This window comes from Condylura cristata, unplaced genomic scaffold (assembly GCF_000260355.1).
Source record: "Condylura cristata isolate star-nosed mole 26May11 unplaced genomic scaffold, ConCri1.0 scaffold00026, whole genome shotgun sequence".
NCBI classification, from domain to species: Eukaryota; Metazoa; Chordata; class Mammalia; order Eulipotyphla; family Talpidae; genus Condylura; species Condylura cristata.
In genome coordinates this window covers 7809969-7822545 of record NW_004567127.1, presented here as the reverse complement: position 1 = coordinate 7822545, position 12577 = coordinate 7809969, and the positions used below count along the sequence as shown (strand labels likewise).

Below are 12577 nucleotides of genomic sequence, written 5' to 3'. Positions count from 1 at the left end.
AACCCCAGACCAGGCCCTTTGCCCCTTAGTGAAAGAACTCATCAGAGGGCACTAGTTGTCACTGAGCCAGCAAGGCTTTGTTAGAGGTGCATGCATGAGGGAGCCAGTTGGGGAAAGGGGCAATAACCTGACTGGGAGATGTTTAAGGACAAGTCCACAGGGTGGGGGTGAGGAGAGCAGTGCCACAGGTGTTCTGGGTTGGGCCATACTGGGCATGTGTGGATGGGTTATATTCCAGCTGCACTTGCAGCTCTCTGCTTTCTCCCTCCAGGAAATTATAATGAGCTAATCATTAGTCAGGTCTCACACCATCGTGGCACCTCATGGTCAGTTTAATGGGCCAGTGACTTGGGCAGGGCTCACCAGTCCCTGGTTTAGTCAGTTCTAACAGATGAGGGCAACGTCCTGCTTGCATTTTCTTTTACCTAGGTAGTATCACCTGCTGCTGCCCTTGAAGCAAACTGCCATGTTGGGAACTGCCAGTGGCGAGGGCCACGGCAGGGAATGGCAGGCCACTTGCAGGACCTGAGGACAGATTCCTGGTAAGAAGCTGGGACCCTCAGTGACAGAACCACAGGTTACGGATTCATCCAGTAATTACAGGGAGTTTGAGCCTCATACCACAGTCCCACTCAATAGCTAAACTGCAGTCTGGAGAGACCCTAAAGCAAGGAATCCTGTGCACCAGACTGAATAAATGTAGCTGCGATAAGCCTCTATAATTGATGTCATTTGTGACTGCAGCAATAGGAGACAACTGTGACAAGGACCCCTATCATTTCTCTCCCAAGGCATGGCGTTTGCTTAGTTCACCTATGTGGGTTCCCTTTCAGGGTGTCTAACGCAAACAACTTCCCGTTTTGGGCAGCGTTTAGCCTTGGTTTCCTGAACTCAACATGCATGACTTCTCGACCCAACATGTGCCAGCTAACCAAATTCTGGTGCCAATTCCCAGAGCAAATATTAGCTCCAGTTTTACTCAACTCTTCCTTTCTAATCTTTGACTTATTTTTTTCTCTTGCATGAAGTCACTGGCCAATTATATGTTATTTGTGAAGTGTCTTTAAAAGATGTTTGCTAGGAAGATAAGTGACGACATAGAACAGGTTGGAAGACAAGTGTGTGGTAGGAGAGAAGAAACCAGGTCAACTTGGGGGTGGAAGGAGAGAAAGGAGTTGTGAAGATAAAGAATTAAAAGTTGCAAAAGACGAGAAAACTGAGGAATAGCTCACTGAGATCTGTCCACTGCTGTGCCCCCAGTGCAGGTAGTAAGTACCGCTGCATTTCTTTTTAGTAAACAGAAGAGAAAGTCATCCAGAGCCAAAACTTGAAAGAACATTACAGTCTTCACTCGGGTGGGGAGTGGATGTCACAGTTTGACCCTTTGTTCCACCACAGCACAGTTGTGAGTACTTGGAGGAGAGCCTGGTGTCGTCACGCTGCCAACATCTTACCAGACTCCTCCCCGCGAGCCAACCTCAGTCATGACTTTTAAATTATGATATTTAAGATACTATGCCCAGAATTTGTTGGTTTTCTTTGATAAGAGATAGCGAAAGATCCTATCTGCCCTGTGTCTGAGAGTTTCCATTCACTCCTCAACCCACCAAAGTCCCTCACCACCACCACCTGCAAGCTGCTTCAGTAAACAAGCTGCAAGTGCTTCATTTCAAATCCAATCAGCTCTTCCCAGCCTTCCTTTTAGTTAATCTCTCAGCAGCTCTCAGCACCGCTGGCCAAAGCTTTTCCTCCATGGCTTCAAATAGCAAATTCTTATGCTACTGTTGCTATAACTGTTCTCAATTTCCTTAGCTGACTCCACTCTTTTTGCTCACTAGATATTGGTGTTCCTCAGAGTTCGACCCTAGGAATTTTTAGTCTCATTCTATAATTAAATACGGTACCTGAATGATGATCCCCATCCCCATGGCCTCTGATAACTTCCTACTCTGGGTCACAGTTCATTAGCCAAGCTTGGTTAAGTGAGATAAGAAACGACCCCAAAATCGTCCCTCCCTGGTGGCGCAGCGGGTTAAAGCACAGCACTAAGAAGCTAAAGCCACTTCCGCATGAGTTCAATTCCCGCCTGCCCCGGAGGTGACCACATGGCGTGGCAGACCTCTCCTGACCCGCCCGCTGCTCCCCTCAGCAGTGTACTTCGTCGATCTGCCTGTTCTGCTCCCCACTCTGTCTCTGGTGAAGCCTCTCACCGCCTCTGAGCCTCCGGCCTGTACCCCAATTCTGTATGTACAAATAAATCTTAAAAAAAAAGAAAAAGAAACGACCCCAAAATCTCAATAGCATACCGTGGAAGCATTTCTTTATTCTATAAAGGGCCTACTGCAGGCTTAGGTGACCCTCCAGAGAAACATCACTCTATGGTCTAGATTAGAGTTTCGAACCTCACCTTATCACAAAACCTCCAGATCACCCTGTAGCGGAAGGGGTTAGAGGAGATCTGCTTCAACCACAACTTGTGGCCCAGCACCGCCAACCACGACTGAGAACTGTACTGTCCGCCCACACAAATCTAGGCCCCACTCACACATCCCAGGCCATGCACCCAACTGCCTGCTTGACCTCTGTGTCCCAACTGCCTGCCTGACCTCTGTGACTGAATGTTGCAGAAGCACCTAAACTAAGTAAGATGCAATACTTCTATAAAGATTTTCTTGATGCCTCTCTCTCTCCTGACTGTGTAGCCTTCTCTTGGGCCCCATTTCCACCCTGTCTAGATGTCTGACAACATTTCCTTATGCACATTTACTCCAGAACCTAGCAAAGTGTTGGGTCAGATGCTCAGTAAACATCTGGTTCATTCATTAATCCTCATGCTAAATCTGAAACTACTGACGTTTCCTTGCCTGGGTCCGCTTCCTGTTCTCTGGTGCTACCTTCGATCAGAGTTTTTGCGACCACTGTCCTGATATCCCTCAAGTTTATTTACATCTCTTCATCCTTTAGCTGTCCCCCTCATTCAAGTTACTGTTACCCTCTGCATCACTTTACACATGTCCCAACTAACCTTTTTATGTTTGTGTAGCTGCCTTCCTATCTGTTCTCTCCTGCCCTAGTTTCAGCGATTGTTCTGAACGTGTCTGATTGTGTTACTCGTGTTTAAATACCTTTCCTATCGATAAACCCAGCTCTCCTATAATAAAGACAAATCTCAACAGGAACGGGCCCCTTTCTACCTCTTCAGCTTCTTCTGCGCCATTTCCATGGCACCCTAGCACCCCCAAGTTATATCACATATCACATTCCCTTGCTCTTTCAGCAAATCACGCTTGTCTGTTTTCTGCCCTCCTTTCTAGTACAGACTATCGGATGTTCTGTTTGCTCGGATGGACCCTCCTCTGCCCCCAGCCCCAGTCGAACTACTACACACTACAGATGTTGACGTATTTTCCTCCAGGAAGCATTCCCTGGTCACCTGGGGTGGGGGGAGGGGTCCCACACCTTTGCAGCGCTTGGAATGGCTGCAATTCCCCCTTTCTTTGAGGGGTGCATTACCAGCCTGAAAGTACCATTTTGTCCTGAGAACTTAGAATAGCACCTGGCACGTAGTAGGTGTTCAACACGTGCTGGCAATGAATGAAAACGGGGCATTCGCTCAGACCTTGAGAGTTAAGACTTGACATCCTTGAGTTCATCATGCTATTTCTTCTCTGTATTCGGATGTCCAGCTTGGAACCTACAGTCCTGTCGGCGTGTTAGCTTCCTGCCTGTCTGACTTTATGAAGTGAGATCTAGCTCACACCTCCCTAGTGTCATTTCTTTGTCTCATTCTCCACCCACAATAGCTTAGGGTATTGTGGGACTTGCTTTGAGTCAGCCTCCATCCTGCCTCTACCTGCTGCTTTGAACCTTCCAGATGGAAATTAAACAGCCCGACTCAGACACTTGGTAACTGCAAAAATGACGAGGGATCACGTGCCCATCGTGACTGCGGCCTTCTGCCAGGAGACAGGCGCACAGATGGACATCAGCCTAACAGGAGCTTCAGGACCGGACTCACACTGCCTCCCTGGCTGACCCTTTAAAGCTCCCCTCGGCCCTGACCCGGCCGGACACACCTCAGGAGAGCTTCTTGGTCATGGGTCAAATCGTGGTTCCTGTTCCCAAGTAAGTGCTTCCATTGTGTGGCCCCAGTGACTTCTCTCGGGCTCTCGTGGTTTAAAGCCAGTACTTAGCCTAGCACCCAAGGGATCTGGGGCAGGTGGGCTTACTGAAGTCAGGATGGGCTGGGAGGCAGCATTTCCCCAGACGTCTGTGCCCTGCCCCATGGTGCGCGCTAATTGCAGCTGATGGGTGGATTGTGGTGGGTGGAGGCAGTCTCCCTGCCAGCTATGTCCTGTGAGTGCTGGTCAGCTGAGCCCTGTGATGTAGCAGGCACGGGGTGCACCCATTTCACGGTGCTCGGGTGTTACCGTCTTTACTGACCTTGAGTACCTGAGAGAAGTAAATGGGCTCCGTTTGTGCCCAGTCTGTGGACTGTTTCCCTTGAGTAAAGGTCGTCACCTCATTACCAAACTGTTGTAGGCTTGTCCCTTGACGGCATGGAATGACCTTCCTTGAAGGCTGTGTTCATCATATTATGACCTGATTCCCAAACCCACGCGGTTCCTTACTAATACCTAGAATATGTACTTTGTTCGATTTAAAGACCTCCACAGTCTCACTCAAATCCAGCCACGTAGCTGTGTTCTGCTTCCCACCCCTGACAGCTGGGAGCCATGAACCATGCTGGATCCCTCACTTGAACCTCAGCAGCTAGTCCTGAGCCGGGACCTCACACAGCCCCCTGACACTGCCCCCCTCCACCCCACTGCCACCCATGTTCCAGCCGCCGTCCAGGTCCACTGCACTTCCCACCGCTCTACCCCGGCTCTGCCAGCGACCCCAGGAGACCTGGCCTGCCGGTTGCCCTGCCCTGGGCCTGAAACCTCACCCAGGCTCTCGCCGCCTTTCCTTACCACCCCTCCCCTACCCCAGCCCCGCCCCACCCCCCGGGACCCCGTTTGTGGGCAGGCCTTCCCAGCCTGCGCCCTCTACCTCCTCACTCTGTCCATGCCATGTGGTGTGCCCGTCTTGCCTATTTCTGGCCTCAGATAGATGGCAGCTTCAGGAGGCTTTTCTGTCTTGCTCCCCAAATACCAAAATACCCACAGCACCTAAATACCCACAGCACCTGGCCCAGTGTGTGGCCAATGGTGTTTATTTAGCGAGTGCAATTTATTAATATACTCCATATTAGTCATTTGTTATTAACAAGGTATTAATATCATTTTAATGATAAGCAAAGGATTTAAATAAATGAGCAGGCTTAGCTTTCTCTTGGCATTGCCACCCTCTTGACACACAGTCTGCGCAGCTAGCACTTGCTGTTCATGCTGCTGGTTTTTCTTGGTTCTTTATCAACCTCCTCTCTTTGGGAGGATAGGAGCTAGTCGGTGGTGACGCAGCTGACTCGTAGTTCTACCCCCCGCAATATCAGGCGTGAGACTAAAGGGACACTCAGGAAATACTTCAGCCGTGTACATCGGCCTTATTCCTGTACGTCCCGGTGTTCATGTTTCAGAAGATACAAAAGAAGGTATTCGCTAATAAGATAAAAAATATGGAGAGTGTAGGTCTCAAAGAGGAAGTCTGCTCTCATTAAGTGATTTGCGTGACACAGCTTCATGTGGTAATGACAGTGATAGTAATCATTTCATCATTTCTGAAACACAGGAGCAGCACGGAAGTCAGAACAAAGTTCAGTCCCGGACACTTGCAGCTCATAACCGGACCTTGTCTAAGAAGGTAAACCCTTTTACCCCTGCTTCTAATCTGGATGAGACAACTATTCACCCAAAGCAAATGGCGTTCAGTTGTAGGGGAGTTTATCATTTTTGCTTTTTCTTTGATGAGGGAAGGATTGTATTTGAATAATGGCATTTGGTAGTGGACTTTATAGCAATCAGTAAGAGTCTTCAGGGCAGGGAAAAAAACATGAAAAAGTGTATATAGCACTGTTGCTATTTTAATGCATGCTTCTGTTAAATGTTTGAGTCTTTTTTTTTTTTTAAAGGAAATTATGTGTCCTGTTTTTCTTGGCTGGGATCTGTAAGTGGCCATTTCCCTGAGGCACCGTGTGATGGTTTTGTCTTTTAAGATGAGGCCACTCAACTTCTTAAAATACGCATGTGTATATTTTTTAATTGAGGTATAACTTACATATATCATTGTATTCGTTTCAGCTGTATCACATAATGATTCAGTTTTTGTATGTATTGGGAAATGATCACAATAAGTCTTGTCACCATTCATAGTCACAGGTCTTTTTTGTGTGTGACAAGGACCTTTAAGATCTACTCTTTCAGCAGTTTTCAAACATGTAACGCGTATTATGACCCAGCACTTTTCAAGGAGATCTTAGTTCTGTTTCTTGAAATGGCTGTAAGCTCAGAGCCATGGCTGGGAAGGCTGAGAGGCCCAGAAACCAACAATCCTCTCCTCTTCCACTGTCGGTCTAGCACAGCTCCATGGAAAGTACAAACATATTTCAACATAACAGAGGCTACACCTACCCGGGTTGATGGTACCCTCCAGAGAGTACTGTGGACTGACAAATTCGAAAGAAGGAAAAAGTGCTCGAAAAATCATTACCACCGCTGGCTCCTCTGTAGATGGTGAACTTTGTTTCATGGTTCAAAATTCTCATGAAATTTCTTGTTTGGAAACTTCCTGTCATCCTGCAGCGCTCTTGAAGGAATGGCTGACTGCAAAACACGTAACAGTGTCGCTGTTGCTTTTAGAACGTGAACACTTCCTCACTTTTGAGGGCCGAACAGAGAAAACACATATGTTACTGATGGCATTCGTCTTCTACACAAATCACCATAAAATACAGCAGGTTAAAAGAGAACCAAAAATTCTTCTCTGGCTGCAAAATTGGAGCTTCCTAAAATTTTGTTGTATTGTTTACATAAAAGTGGAACCATTTTTTCCCAGAAAGCAAGAAAGTATCTTAACTAAGTTTGAAAAATCTTGGTGCCGATAGAGTACCATCTCACTTATATGTGAAATCTGAAAAACCTGATCCCATAAATACAGAAAACCTGGGCAGCAGCCAAGAGGGAGCAAACTGGATGGGAATTCCAGCTGTGAGATCATGACTGCTAGATGGCAGCTGAAGGTCACAGTGCTGCAGTGTATACTTGGAAGTTGCTGAGAGGGGAGATCTCATCACCAGGAAGAACTCCAGCTACATGAGGGGTAGACAGTCCAAACTTATTGTGGTGGCCATCTTGCAATGTATATGTCAAGTCATTATGTTGCACACCTTCCATTAACACAGTGGTATCTGTCAGTTATATCTCAGTAAAACTGGTGGACAGGTAAAAACTAAACGCATTCAAAATGCATGGGAGCACAACAGAAAGGAAATGTGCAGTATTAACAGGTAGTGAAAATTTGTGTGATCTTGCTTTTCTGCTTGTAGGTACTTTATGCTTTGTATAAATAAAAGGAGGGAAATATAAAAAGCTTAATTTAACAAATGGAATAATTGCACAGATGATAAGGGATCACAGCATACTTGAAAAGATGTGTGTTTACTGAAGTGTGAAGGAAGGACCTTCCAGAGTTTGTCAAAGCTCACCCAGCTCTGCCAGGGAAGAGGGAGGGACCTACACAGCCCTCAGTGACACCAGCTTGAAACCACCTGTTCTTGCCCTGTGCTTACTTCAATGCAGTGCTCACCAGCCAACAGCATGCTTTTTAAAAAAAAAAAATTTTAAAGATTTATTGATACTTACAGAACTGGGGTACAGGCCGGAGATGCTGGGGGGCAAGAGGATTCCCCAGAGACAGAGTGGGGAACAGAGCAGGCAGATCTACTGAAATCCACTACTGAGGGGAGCAGCGGGTAGGTCAGGAGAGGTCTGCTGCACCATGGGTCAGCTCCCTGGCCAGGGATCGAACTTGTGCTGCAGGGGCTGTGGAGATCTTCATAGTGCTGCGCTTTAACCCATTGCTCTACCAGGGAGGGCCGGCAACATCATGCTTCAGGCCTTGTGTTCTGATGAAGAGAATGCACTCACTAACACCATAGGGTCTTTTTGCATTCCAGTTTATACATCAGTCTCCTATGAGTTGGTGACAGGGAGTCAGTTCTAGGGCAATCGATCAACTCCCATAAGATCAAATTTCTGGACCTGGGAAACTGAGGACTGGTTTCGGAGTTGTGAGGTCAGTGTGACCACTGACCGCACTAATACGTCCACCCACCACTTGCCTCTCTCATTGTAACTGTCCTTAGGATTCCAGTCTCTGAATCGCCCCTCCACCGCCTCTCCTTCCCAAACTTTCTAAGAGGTTCCTTTTTCTCTTCTCAGAGGTAGTCGACATGGGAGGAAACAACTCCAAGCCTAAAACCACTAGTGGTGAGTTCAAGACAGACCGCCTTTCCTGCTCACTGCTCAGTTAAAGTAGTAACCAGAAACTGGACTTCAACAGGACATTTGTGAAGCTGCAGGAATCAGGTTCCAGCATGGTACAGAGAGGCCTGGCCCTCTACATTTGAGTGAAGAGTGGTTCTGTGCTTGGTATGGGCTGGCTGGCTGGTTTATGAGAATAAGTTCCACCTCCCTGCTGTCCAGCTACTTATGCAGCTCCTGGAAGACCTTGCCCCTTGCTGGGCCCTGTTATGCAGGCAGATGAGCAGGCAAGAAAATGTGGCTGCTCCAAGACCCAGGGGCTTTGGGAGATACTAGGTCTGGCTTTTACTTTGGTCTCTGCTCCTTGGCCCTGAGAGACTCTGCCTGAGAGTCAGAGGGAGCATGGTGACCTCAGGGCCCCACCATCCTTAAGGGAGAGACGCGGGGTATTTTAATCAAAGGGCACAACGCTTGGCCTCTCTCTCATGTGTACACTTGTGTTTTAAGTTTCGGTTCTCATTTCTATGTCAAAGGATCCAGAATCTACAAATTGAGTGGTCTCTCCTTTTGTAAGTTGTAGCGCCATTCTGAGCCCCATGGGTGGCTTAGAAAGGGTGGGGCATGGGGGTGAGGAGGGGGAGACATGGAAGCTGGAATGATTCCTAATCAGCGGTGGCTACACTGAACCCTTTTCACTTTCTCACACACAACCCCAGCAGCCCCCAAATTCACCACAGCCCCTGTGACTACTTCTACGCCCTGCCCAGACACGACCACTTCTAGGAGGCCAGAGTGCCGCCCCAAGTAAGTGGCGCTCTCCGCCCTTTCATCTGTGCTATGAGGTATTTGATTTGGGGTTGGCTTGCTTTACCCTTGGACTTGTGGAAGGAGGTCTGGGGAGAAGCACCGGAAGCCGCAGCAGACCCAGGTCAGCTTTTCAGTCAGGCAGGTTCTTGTTCACCTGGGGTCAGCTAGCCACAAAGGACCCACGAACACCCTAAACCTCTAGGTGACATTTGCTGCGTGGGGGCCCATGAATATTTTGACCCACAGAGGGGCAAGGTGGTTCTCTTCTTTTGGGGAAAGTTCCTCCCAAACCCTGATGCATCATCTGCTCCCTTCTTGACCCAAACAGTGTAGAACACCTGCTCTTAGCCTTTTTTGCTGGGGTCCTACTGACGCTGCTGCTGGTGGCCCTCGTCTTCCTCATCATAAGGAGCTGCAGAAAACGTGAGTCTGTAGGAGGTGGGGGTCGTCTTCCTTCTCTGCCGTGGAGAACAGGAAGTGCGGGTGGAGGACAGGAGGGCAGGTGCAATGTGCCACGTCTGCCCTCTCTGCGGCGAATGCTTTACCGTCCTCTCTGCCCTCCTCAGCGCCCCCCTTGCCATCTCCACCCCTTGCTCCCCCTCTGCCCATTCACCCAATATCGAAAGGAGAGGAGGGTTCAGGTTCCCCCATTCCCATGGGTGACATGTGTCCTTCTTCCTGCACTCACACAGGTCACTTCAGTGCCCAGGCCCTGGAACCCCTCTCAGATCCCCACTTAGCCAAGGTAAGAGGGCTGTGCTGTGCCCACCGGGCCAGTGAGTCTTTGACGGGTCCTTCTGGCCAAAGGGTTAGGTTGTTTGAAGAGACCCCATTCTCCAAATTGAACTCCCCCACCCTCCCGTCCTTGTTCACCCCCAGAGGATGAGCTTACCTAAGCCAGCATGTCACCCCCAGCTGTCACCCCCAGAGGATGAGCTTACCTACGCCAGCATGACCTTCAAAATCCAGGAAGGGAAGAGCGCTTCGTCATCCATGTACCATTCTGCATCCTCGGACCCCTCAATCTATGCTCAAATTAAAGCGACAGACTCGCCCCACCTTGCCAAGAAGACCTGAACACACTCCTGTCCGCTTTGTTTCATGTAGCAAGTTGCCGCTGGACTTTTCTGGAGCACAGAGCTGTGAACCGACCGCCGCAGTTGCTTGGGTGTGAGCTGGCCGTGTTAGCCAGCAGTTTGCAAGACCAAGAGCCAGTCGCTTTCCTGACCCTCCCATTGGACTGACAGTCTGTGAGCCCTTTGAGGGCAAGGACACACACTGACCACTGGCCGGAGAGCGAGTACGTACGTCCACTGTGGAAGGCGGTGGCCAAGACGTTTAACATTCTCTTTATCCTGCTTACATGGAAAGTTGCCTATGCGCTTTTAATTGCATTCGTTACGGTGCCTAAAACTTCAGTGAGGCTTGTTATGCTCTGGGCACTGTGTTGAGCGCATGGCACATGGGATACTGTGATTTAAATAAATACATAGCTGGTCTTCATAGCTGGCGAGGATTCCCTAAGTGACCAGAAAGCGGGGGAAGGCTTTTGCTATGTTAATAAGGTGACTTCTGGAACTTACCTTAGGAGAGAGGCTGCTTGCCAGGGGAACTAACCCCTTGATTAAAGCGTCAGAGGCTTCAGTCTCATCCCCTTGACCACTGGGGTAGAAAGGGCCGCAGGTTGAATCGATCACTCAGTGGTCAGTGAGTTAATCATGCTTGTAATGAAGCCTCTGGAGCCACCCAAAGGATGGCATTCAGAGCGCTTCTGGGCCGGGACCTGTGGACATTTGGGGAGACTTCGCGCCTGCCTGGAGCGAGCATAAAGCTCAGCCCTTTCGCACACCTTGCCCCAGGAAGCTGTTCCTCTGGCAGTTCTTGTGCGGCATCGTTCTGTGATAAACCAGTAGCCTACAGTACAGTGTTTCTCTGAGAGCTGTGAGCTGCTCTCACAAATCCAGTGAAAGCAAGGAGGTCCACTGGACCCTCCAGTCTCTGGCCATTCCGTCAGACACAGAAACAAATCCGTAAGATCCCGGATGTGTGATTGGCATCCACAGGGAGGGGAGGGCGCAGCCTTGTGGGAATGGGCCCCCCACTGTGTCGGTGTCAGACGAGCTGAATTGTAGGCTGGCTGTCGGTGTCCAGCTGGAACTGGTGACCGGGACTTGTGGCTGTGTTCGTGGAGTCTGCACAGCACGAGGAGCTGACCGCCACCATTACTCTCGCTGGTGATACATGCACAGAGAAGTTAAATAATTTGTCCACGTTCACACTGCTAATAATTCAAACCAGGTTGGTGAGCACATTTCTCTATGGTGATTAACTCTGCTAACAGGAGAAGGCTGGGAAAGCCCCGGATGTCTATAGAGATGCCGTGGGCCAAGCGCAGCCACCGGGGAAAAGAGCACCAAGGTACAGTGTCCAGTGCGACCTGCTGGACAGAATGTGGCTCTGTTCAGGTTGAGAGTGCGTGTGCTCGTGCTTGCAGAGTTAATGTCTCTGGAAGAAAGCACCACTGACTGCCCCTGGGGGTGTGGGGTGCGGGATCTGATAACTGAGGTGCGTGGGGGAGAGGGGCTGCACATCCCCTGCAAAACATTCTGGAGCTGGAAACCTCCCTGGTGGCGCAGCGGGTTAAAGCACAGCACTGAGAAGCTAAAGCCACTTCCGCATGAGTTCGATCCCCGCCTGCCCCGGAGGGGACCACGTAGCGCGGCAGACCTCTCCTGACCCGCCCGCTGCTCCCCTCAGCAGTGTGCTTCGTCCATCTGCCTGTTCTGCTCCCCGCTCTGTCTCTGGTGAATCCTCTCACTGCCCCTGCACCTCTGGCCTGTACCCCAGTTCTATATGACAAATAAATAAATCTTTTTAAAAAAAAAAAATTTTTGGAACTGCTCTCATTCCCCATTTCAGTGCTGAGTGAACTGAGAAAAAGGAGAGGACTCGATACCAGCGACACTACAAGCATAGCCAGGACTGGAGAGTGCAATACAAACTAGCTGTAGACATGTGGGGTCACAGCCCTGCACCCCAAGATCTGATGGACAGAGGTGCCCTGGCAAGCCCCACCCTTCCCACAGCCAAGCCAGCGTTCCGCTGCCCAAGGAGTTGCAGACTAGGTTACATGCCCTTTGAAAGCTCCGCCCCCAAAACTTAAAAAGCAAGCGGAAGGGCAGCGTCTGTGTACCTCGCTGTACCCCTAGATCACGTACCAGGTGGTCCTCCCTCTGATGGGGCATCAGTGGGGAATGTTACCTTAAAATAGCAGGACTGGGCCCTCCCTGGCGGCGCAGCGGGTTAAAGCACAGCACTGAGAATCTGAAGCCACTTCCGCATGAGTT

General features: G+C 49.6%; 1 protein-coding gene across 1 annotated transcript; it reads left to right on the top strand.

Moving 5' to 3' along the window:
• The first annotated feature begins 5766 nt into the window (after positions 1-5766).
• LOC105854104 (chromosome unknown open reading frame, human C1orf162) lies at positions 5767-10651 on the top strand. The gene is made up of 6 exons (XM_012730068.1): positions 5767-5805; positions 8382-8429; positions 9140-9227; positions 9559-9653; positions 9923-9975; positions 10110-10651. The coding sequence occupies exons 2-6, from the start codon at positions 8393-8395 to the stop codon at positions 10305-10307; spliced, it is 471 nt and encodes a 156-aa protein (XP_012585522.1). The 5' UTR covers positions 5767-5805; positions 8382-8392; the 3' UTR covers positions 10308-10651.
• Positions 10652-12577: the final 1926 nt, after the last annotated feature.